This window comes from Lycium barbarum, chromosome 7 (genome assembly GCF_019175385.1).
Source record: "Lycium barbarum isolate Lr01 chromosome 7, ASM1917538v2, whole genome shotgun sequence".
Taxonomy (NCBI): domain Eukaryota; kingdom Viridiplantae; phylum Streptophyta; class Magnoliopsida; order Solanales; family Solanaceae; genus Lycium; species Lycium barbarum.
In genome coordinates, this window is record NC_083343.1 from 123,057,784 (window position 1) to 123,068,310 (window position 10,527).

At 32.5% G+C, this 10,527-nt stretch overlaps 1 protein-coding gene across 3 annotated transcripts; it reads left to right on the forward strand.

The window, feature by feature from the left end:
* The first annotated feature begins 1,836 nt into the window (after window positions 1-1,836).
* LOC132604107 (uncharacterized) lies at window positions 1,837-6,088 on the forward strand. 3 transcript variants are annotated; one of them, XM_060317450.1, is made up of 6 exons: window positions 1,837-2,248; window positions 2,366-2,598; window positions 2,817-3,075; window positions 3,913-4,092; window positions 4,634-4,789; window positions 5,503-5,662. In XM_060317450.1, the coding sequence occupies exons 1-6, from the start codon at window positions 2,219-2,221 to the stop codon at window positions 5,524-5,526; spliced, it is 882 nt and encodes a 293-aa protein (XP_060173433.1). In that variant the 5' UTR covers window positions 1,837-2,218; the 3' UTR covers window positions 5,527-5,662. The 3 variants fall into 3 exon arrangements, with proteins under 3 accessions (XP_060173433.1, XP_060173434.1, XP_060173432.1); XM_060317449.1 differs by having other exon boundaries at window positions 1,845-2,248; window positions 5,520-6,088; XM_060317451.1 differs by lacking the exon at window positions 2,366-2,598 and having other exon boundaries at window positions 1,844-2,248; window positions 5,520-6,088.
* Window positions 6,089-10,527: the final 4,439 nt, after the last annotated feature.

Below are 10,527 nucleotides of genomic sequence, written 5' to 3' on the forward strand. Positions count from 1 at the left end.
TATTGGGCCAAAAATGCCCCTGCCGTTAAAAATAAGGACAATTTAGGCCCAATAGGTTGACGACAAAGGCATTTTAATTAGAATGCAAAGGTAAACGGAGGGTATTTTTGTACCAAATCTCATAGTTCAAAGGCATTTTAAGGCCCCCCGTTGCCTCCCGCCCCTTTTTTTTTTTTTAATAGTGAATAAAAATGAATACTCCAAATTCATGGCACGGACTGTTTATTTTTGCCCAACAGACCTCGCAAATCTGTGACTTGGTTACGCCATTATCGCACTTAAACGTTAGTTGTACTATTGAAAAGCAATCAGTCCTAGTATTTTTATTTTTTGTTTGAAACTAGTAAGAATATAATCTGTTACTTGGTTACGCCATTATCGCACATAAACGTTAGTGTACCATTGAAAAGCAATCACTCCTAGTATTGTTATTTTTTGTTTGAAACTACTAAAGGTGGCAACCGGTTCCAACCGGAACCGGTTATGGAACCGGTTAAGGAACCGGCGGGTTCCGGTTAAAAAACCGGAACCGGTTAACCGGTTCCGGTTTACCGGTTTTAAACCTCAAACCGGAACCGGTCCGGTTCGGAGTGGTTAAAATCTATTTTTTTTTTGTTTTTTGTATTATATATATATATATATATATATATATATATATATATTATAGTATTTATTTGTATATTGTAGCTATATTTTCATATGTTATACAACTTTATAATTAAAGTTTAAATATTTACTGACTAACAGCCTAACAGCAAGTCAGCAATACAGAATAGTGCTTTTCGTATACATATATATGTATAACTTACATATACTTATATATATGTATAACTTAATATATATATATATATACTATATGTATAACTTCTTATATATACTATATATATGTATAACTTAATATATATACTAAATATTAATATATATACTAAATATATGTATAACTTAATATATATACTATATATATGTATATATATGTATAACTTAATATATATACTATATATACATATCTACTATATATACTATATATACTTAATATATACGTACTATATACTAAATATATGTATAACTTAATATATATACTATATATATGTCTATATATGTATAACTTAATATATATACTAAATATATGTATAACTTAATATATATACTAAATATATGTATAACTTAATATATATACTATATATATGTCTATATATGTATAACTTAATATATATACTAAATATATGTATAACTTAATATATATACTATATATATGTCTATATATATATATACATATCTACTATATATACTTAATATATATGTACTATATACTCTATATATTTATATATATGTATAACTTAATATATATACTATATATATGTATATATATGTACTATATACTATATATACTTATATATATATATATATATATATATATATGTATATACTTACTTATATACTTTAGTTTTTTTTTTTTCTTTTTAATTTTTTACCGGTTAAACCGGTTTAACCGGTCCGGTTCCGATTTTACCGGTTTAACCGGTTCCGATTTTCAAAATATTGGAACCGGACCGGTAAACCATTAAACGGTTAACCGGAACCGGTTAACCGGTTCTACCGGTTCCGGTTCCGGTTTAACCGGTCTGGTTACCGGTTAAAACCGGTAAGGCCAAACCGGTTGCCACCTCTAGAAACTAGTAATAATATAATCAATTATTTGCCTCAACTTTATGTCTTTTGACACATTTCTTAGGACAGCTATCATAACCGACAAGACTTTCTTTGTCACCTTTGAAAAAAGGGTGACAAATACCAACCTGGAAAAAGGAAAAGAATTCCCTCCAAAAAAAAGAAAAAAAAAAAAACAATATTTTGATCATTGGGAAGAACAAAAAAATGGAGAGATAAAAAAAAAACATGGGTGAGACAAGATTAAGATTCCATATTATAGAATTCATATAATTATATTTGGACTTGATCTTATGAGTTGACATTTGTACAAACATTAAAGCTTTCACTGTCTCCCATTATTATATAGTACTCTATAGTACCTTATTACATAAGTTGAATTTTAATTTCAAGATTTCAATTGAAGTTGAATCTTTCCAAGTTCAGACCATTTCTTTCTCCTTATTTTCCTCTAAAACTCTACAAGGTAGATGACCAATATTCAAACTAACAACACTGCAAAACCCAAAACTTTTTTTAAATTCTCTCTTCTTTTTTTCCTCTGCTTTTTATGGATAGTCTCAAATTATGCAAACCCCAGGTTAGTTTGCCTTTTTTATTCATTCAAGTTGTTTTCATCTATTTGGTTCTTTGATCCAATTTAGTGCAGAAATAACTTGTGGATGGTTCTTTTTTTTTTTTTTTTTGTTTTTTACAGGACTTATTTGTCATAAAGTCACCTAAGCAATCTTTGAGATTGGTCCTCTTAGTATTTGCAGTGGTTTGTGGAATTTACATCTTGTCAATGTGCACAAACCAAACAAGTAATTATCTTTCACAAGCTAGATCACTAAGCATCCATGTGATTAACAGACATAATTGTCATTATCCTATTTTTCAAGAAGAAGATATCCATTACTTGCATTTCCCGAAGCCTCAAACTTTTAGCAGGTAGCTGCAAATATACATATACATATACATATATCCTCCTTATGGTTTTAGCCTATGTTGCTCTGACTCTTCAAAATATCGACCTGCCAGTGTTGGATTTTGGAGAATCCCACACGGGTGCGACAACAATTTTGGAGGGTCCGAACGACATAGTCTTTTTAGTAAAAACTTAGATATTGAATAGAATTAAGTGACATGATTTTTTGATTGAATTGCAGGGAGGAATGTGCTTGCAATCCTGTTCGATTTTTCGCGATTTTTTCTATGCAGAGATCAGGAAGTGGATGGTTTGAGACATTGTTAAATAGTCACATGAATGTGAGTTCTCATGGAGAACTTTTTGGTGCTAAGTCAAGGAGGACTAATGCTACAATAATATTGGATATTATGGATAAAGTTTTCAATCTTGATTGGGTTAGCAGCTCATCCAAGAATGAGTGTTCAGCTGCAATTGGATTTAAGTGGATGCTTAATCAGGTAAGTCATAGTACTATTTCAAATCTGTGCATCAGTTGAACTTGGTTTCTGCCAAACTTAAATACCTTAATGTTGCATAAAGTCTTTCATTTCTTGATGATGGTCTTTTTTATAGAGATAGTTTGTGCGTACCTTGACTATTTCACCATCAATACATGGACCGAATATATTACTCTATCTGCCAAAGCGTGGGCAGATTGAAAAAACTCACCTAGCTAGCGTTTTTTGTTTCTGCTGAGAATTCAGCCCTCTTATTCTATGATTTTCATCCATTTCATTAACCATTGATATAACGACTTGATCATTAGTTTCACAAATTTCGCCGATAAACCTCTATGTTAGTGGTAGTTAGTTCATTAGAGATGCATTAGTTGATAATTTTCACCATCTTTGTCCATGAAAGCTTGGACATATGTGAAAGAATCACCCAGCTAGCGTTTTTGGTCTCTGCTGAGATTTCAATCCTCGTGTCGTATGATTTTCATCAACTTCATTATCCTTAGACATAAGGACATCATTAGTTTCGCAAATCATACCGATAAACCTTGTGTAAGTGGTATTTAATTTCTTCATTAGAGATGCATTAATTGATAATTTACACCTTCCTCTCTCACCAAAGCAAAATATCACCTAGCTAACGTTTTTTGTCTCTGCTGAGATCTCAGCCCCTCCAATACTATGATTTTCATCCATCATTAACCGTTAGATATAAATATATGATTAGTTCCACATATCACCCATAAACCCTTTTTAGTGGTATTTTGTTAATTAGAGATGCACTAGTCGATATTTTTCAAGATTGCTAGGTTTTTCTCAACTTTTTAATGTAACTTGTAGGGAGCTTTGGAGTATCATGAGGAGATTGTGGATTACTTCAACCGAAGAGGTGTCTCTACAATATTTCTATTCAGAAGAAATCTACTACGCAGACTCATCTCTCTACTTGCTAATTCCTATGACAAGGATGTTAAACCACTGAATGGAACACACAAATCTCATACCCATTCTCCATATGAGGTCCTTCCTTCCCCTCATTTTGCCGCTCAATGGCTATGTTGCTCGGGCTCTTCAAAAATACCGTTGGTTGTGTGTCGGATCCTCCAAAAGTTATGCATTTTTTAGGGTCCGACACGGGTGCGGCAACATTTTTGGAGGGTCCAAGCAACATAGCTCAATGGTGTGTTTGGTACAGAAGGAAATATTTTTCAATAAGAAGTCATTTTCTGATGTTCAATTATTCTCCTTACATCTATCTTGAATTTTAATTTCATCCTAGTTCCAATTAACGTTTGGACATTATTAATCTTTAGTACTCAAAAGGTTCATGAAAGCGCTCCCTGAGTTGCTAATATTATCATTGGTTTCAAATATTTATTTTTGCAGGAGAAAAATTTTCACTCGCCAATCGAACACCAAAAACATTTTTCAAGATTATGTTTTTTTCATAAAAGCATTTTCGAGGAAAATACTTTTCATAACAAAAATTCCGTAAACGACACTGTGCCTTTTGAATCGAGTTCCTCATGTCATTAATTTGATGACTTAAAACCTATTTCAGGCTGAAGTATTGGCAAAATACAAGCCAGTGGTGAATATGTCATTACTAATACCAAATTTGAGGCATGCTCAGAGGAAGGCTGCTAGAGCTATGGAATACTTTAAGAGCACGCGACACATTCTTCTTTACTATGAAGACGTTGTCCAAAATCGAACTGTAAGACTGCCTTAATATTCCGTTTGTTTCAATTTATATGACATTATTATTACTTGGAGCGTCAAACAGCTTCTTATGTTAATTATTCTATAAGTTCTCCACTTTATACTACTTCTTGTTTAGTTTCTAGGGAAAAGCCACAAATGTCCCTCAACTAAGGGAAATAGAATAAATGTGTCCTCCGTATGAATTTGGTCTCAACTATGCCCTTATTGCTAGCGGATGACTCATATTTGTCCCTCAACTATGGGAAAAATAGAACAAGTTTGCCTTCCGTTAGAATTTAGTCCCAAATATGCCCTTTACTGTTAGTGGATCGACTCAATTAGCCCCTCAAATATGAGCCGGTCCACTAACGTTAACAACATATTTGGTACCAAATTCTAAGGGCAAATATGTTTTATTTCCCATAATTGAAGGGCATTTCGGACCTTTTCCCTATTTCCAGATGATGTAAACTTTATTTCAAAAGGATTAAGGTATCGATGTCGAAATTAAGACCGAGAAGGCTTGACCGTCGTACTTGGTACCCCCTTCATTCTTTTTGAAACCGATGGAGTAGAATTTCCGGAAACTGTCTTAAACTTGATAGTTGACTTGATAGTTGATCCCAGCTTGTTTGAGATTGAAGCATAATTGGTTGATCAGTTGTCTTACATGTGACCAATCATATATTTTTTTTATAATCATGATGACATAGCAGCAATGTTTAGTTTTGCTTTCTGTGCAGAAACTAGCTGATGTCCAAGAGTTTCTGGGGCTGCCTCAAAGAGAACTCAAAAGTGGTCAGGTTAAGATTCACAATGGTCCTCTGTCCCAACAAATAGAGAATTGGGATGATGTCCAAAAAAAGCTCCAGGGAACACCCTATGAGACATATCTTAAAGAAGACTAACTATACTACCATATACAGTAATATCAAATACAACACATTTGATAGAAAATTGGCTATAGACTGGCTATGGAGATTCAGCGCGGTTAGAAATTAATACAGACACAAAGTGCTTCAACGGTTTTTGATCTCTTATGGACCGGACCTCTCAGTATAATTCAAACACATATGAAGTTCTGACTGTCTGTCGGAGGAAAAAGAAGAAACAGATCTCATGAGATTCCAAGAATTCCTACTCAATTCGATCTTGTAAATTAACACCCTCAATTATCAAATTTTGCGGAAGTCTTGTTTGTCACTTTGCTTATACGACATTTTTGTTTGTTGTCCCATACATCATATATGAGATATTTGAAAGTTCAATGAGGTACCAAGACCTCAAGAATCTGCAACAATTAGATATGGAATTATCTCTCTATTTACCTTTCTTGTTTCCTTTTAAGCTTATTCTGAATAGTTAGACCAAAACATTTAGGAGAAAATGCATGGCTTTTGATCATTGTAAAAATGAAGTTCTCTCTTTTCCTTTTGAGCAAGCAGTTAAGATACTCTGGGTTGAAATAAAATTAGCTCATTCATTCACCCAATGCGGAACTTTTAATACCCCTCCTGCAAGTTCAGAGTTAGACAACTGGAACATGAAAAACATAACCTGACAGGCCAACATCGGATAGACCAAGAACTAAGATGTTTCTGGCTCTGATACCAAGTAAAAAAAAAAGAAGGGATAACTACATGGCATAACTAACTCTAGTACATATTTAGATTTAGTAGCTATAGTTTAGATTAATTACATCCTATAACTAAAAGTAATATGTTAAATACAATTAATAGCTACATATATATTTAAAGTAGAATACTCATCATTACATTATTCACTGCCAACCCAATCCTTCCATTAAGCCTGTCAACCGGTCCGGTTGGACCGGTTAAAATCGGTAACCGGAACCGGTGGACCGGTTTACCGGGGTTTTTATACCGGTCTGGTTTTCAATTTTTGGGACAACCGGTCAATTTTTTTTTAAAATCTGCTATGTGGACTGGACCGTTGGGCAACGGCTCCAAACGTCCCTTTTGGCCTCCCAAACCCCCCAAACTTTTTTTTTATACATTTTAACCCATCCCCCACCCCTATATAAACCCCTCCCCATTTTCAATTTTAATCCACACCAATTCACTCATCTTTCTCTCAATTTCTCTCAATTATAGCTACTTTGCAACAATTAGCCACTTTAAATTTCTCTCAATTAAATATTATAAAGTTTTATTCTAGTTTCAATTATTAATTTTGCAATTATAAAAAAATTGTTAGTGGAGTTGGTGATTTTGCAACAATCCGAAGTAGCTCCAAAGCTTTGGTGGATTTGTAATTCTAGCCACCTTCACTTTAGTGGAAATTAGTTCGGCAATTTGGTACCTTCGTTCCAACTCTATCTTTATTTTCTGCTATTTAATTTACGCAATTTAATTTATTGCAATTTATTTTCTTGTGATTTATTTGCGTGTGATTTAAATTAATTCTATTTAATAATGTCGAAGAGAGTGAGACATGGTGGCGGTAGTAGTGGCATTGTTAGGGGTGGGCTTAATGAGGACACATTTGTGACCGAAACACCTAATTTAGGTATTGATATTGGTGGAAATAATCCACTTTTAGATCATGAGATAATGCAACACTATACCGGCACTTTGAATGAAATTGATGATGATGATGATGATGATGAAACACAAGCCCTCGAAAATCGCATAGGAGATACAGGTCCTGCACAATCACATACACAAGACAAACCGCCAAGAATTCGTAGGACAACCGCTAGAATTTGGAAATTTATGACTAAAGATAAGGAAAGACAAACAACTACACGTAGTTTATGTAAACAAGAATTTTTTTTAGGCAACAAACTACTAAGGATGGTGGAACGGGTTCACTAACGGGTCATATGAAATCTAAACATAGGGATGTTTGGGGAGAGAAAACGGGTTCAAATGTGGGGTATTCAACAACAATAGACCCACGAACCGGTAGAAATTTTAGCTATGATAAGAAAAAAGAGCTTATAGAAATAGCTAAAATGGTTGCTTTTGATGCTCTACCATTTTCCTTTCCTTTGGGTTTGGGGTTTGTTACTTATATTCAACGTTGTTACAATTCAATGTTTGAGGGTATTTCTAGAAGTACTTGTAGAGCGGATATTATAGATTAATATAAAAAATATAGATTTTATTTGCGCCATGTATTTAATTCTTTAAATTGTAGTGTTTTTTTTACCGCCGATTTGAGTCTTAGTCTTAACAAGTTAGATTTTTTTGCTATACATGTCATTGGGTTGATGATAATTGGGTGATGCAAAAAAGAATTATAGCTTTTTTATATGATGAAGGAAAAGGTCATCATGACGGAAATTTTTTAGCGGATTTATTGTCAACTATTATGAAATTTTTTAACATTTATAGAAAAACACTTTGTATTGCTTTAGATAATGCTTCTAATTATACAAAGGCGGTTGGTCTTTTAAAAGGGGAATTAAACCCTCCGCTAAAAAATATTTTTCATGTGAGATGTAGTTGTCACATTTTAAACTTGATTGTTAGAGATGGTCTTGACTATTTTGAAGATTCTATTTAAAAAGTTAGAAATGCGGTTGCTTTTCTTTTTTGTAATGCTAATAAGCAAAATATGAGAGATTTTAAGAATTCTTGTGTACAAAATGGCCTTAGACCTAGGAAAATTCAAGTAGAAGTTGACACTAGGTGGAACTACACTTATATTATGTTACAACAAGCATATGATTATAGGATTCCATACAATAAGTTCACAACCATTTAATACGGATAGTGATGATTGGTTAAATATTACCGATTGGAAAGATGTTAAGGAATGTATTGAACTTTTACAAAAAAATTATAATGCAACTCTTGCTTTTTTTAGACAATTCTCACGGTAACCGGAATTTTAACCTACTTAGCGGAAATAGCTAGAGTTTTATATGAGTATAAAGATAAATCCGGTTGTCAAGCGGCTATTTTTAATATGACAACAAAATTTAAGAAGCATTTTTTTTCCCATCCCAACTTTATTTATATTGGGTTCTCTTTTAAATCCTTGTTTTAAAATGTCTTATACTAGAGCATTGGTTGGTCAAATTTATAACTACTTAGAAATTGACGAGGACGTTGAACAATCTTTACATGACGCCGAGCTTGCGATTGATTCCGAGTTTAGAAAAAAATTTAGTCATTATTCTACTTTGGAAGAAAGTGCTACACCTGTTGCTCTACACCCTAATACTTCTCAAAGTAGCAAAAAGGGTTTGTCGAATTTAAAAGTTTACATTCACAACCAACTCCTACTAATAATGCAAACTTTGATGAATATCACCTTTATTTGATGCAGCCAAATATGGATATCAACCAACTAGATGATTTGGACGTCTTAGCATGATGGAAGAAATACAAGACGAGTCATCCAATACTTTCAAGAATGGCTCGAGATATCCTTACGGTTCAAATATCAACCGTGGCTTCGGAAAGTGCATTTAGCCAAGGAAGACAACAAATTGGAGACCATAGACACTCATTATCCGGATTAGCTTGCAAGTACTAGTTTGCATTCGTCATTGGATTAGATCGGAGCGGCACAACCAAAACTCAGAAGCGGTGGAAGGCGAAGATGAAGAAGATTTGATAGCAAGTGGAATAGACCAAATGGAAGGCTTTGAAGATATCTCAATGACCGAATATGATATGGCGGATATTAGCCAAATGATTAACACTTTTTTATTTTATTATTCTACTCCTTTTTTGCAACTCATGTATTATTTGCAAGTTAAAAAAAACTACAACTTGCAAATAAATGTTATCCATGAATAAATAAAATATATGGCTCATTGAGCTTTCTTCTATTTACTTGTGTTCATATTTTTACTTATATTAAGTTAGAAATATACCTAAAATATACTTAAATTAAAAAATAGAAAGTTATATACTTAGAAAATAACTAAAATATACTAAGAATATACTTATAATATAAATATACTTAAGTTATAAAATAGGAATTTATAAACTTAGAAAAAACTTAAGTTATATAAGTATATATAGTATACATATAACTTAAACATATATATATAAGTTATAAGTATATATAGTATACATAAAACTTAAGTTATATATAGTATATATATAACATAAACATATATAAGTATATATAGTATACATATAACTTAAACATATATAAGTATATATAGTAGACATATAACTATATATATATATATATGTTTAAGTTATATGTATTATAACTTAAGTTATTTATAAGTTAAGTTTTTTCTAAGTTTATAAATTTCTATTTTATAACTTAAATATATATTTATATTATAAGTATATTCTTAGTATATTTTAGGTATATCTAGTATAAATATACTTAAGTTATAAATAGAAAGTTATAACTTAATATATATATATATATATACACATATATGTTGTTAGTTAGTAAATATATAAACTTTAGTTATAAACTTATATAACATATATAAATATACCTAAAATATACTAAGAAATACTATAATATACAAAAAAAAAAGGTTTTTTTTTAGTTTATAACCGGCCGGTTCCGGTTTCCAATTTTGGAACCGGTTAAACCGGTAATCGGAAACCGGCTGATTTCCTAACTGGTTGTCGGTCCGGTCCCCCCCCCCCCCCCCCCCCCCCCCCGGCTCCGTTGAACCGGAGCAGCCAGACCACCGCCACTGCCAGCCCCTTCACCACGTCAATCACTCCATCTTCTCTTCCCTCTCTTTCTCTATTTTTCACAAATGCTCTTTATTCTCCTCCCTCACCGCCACTGGTGGCT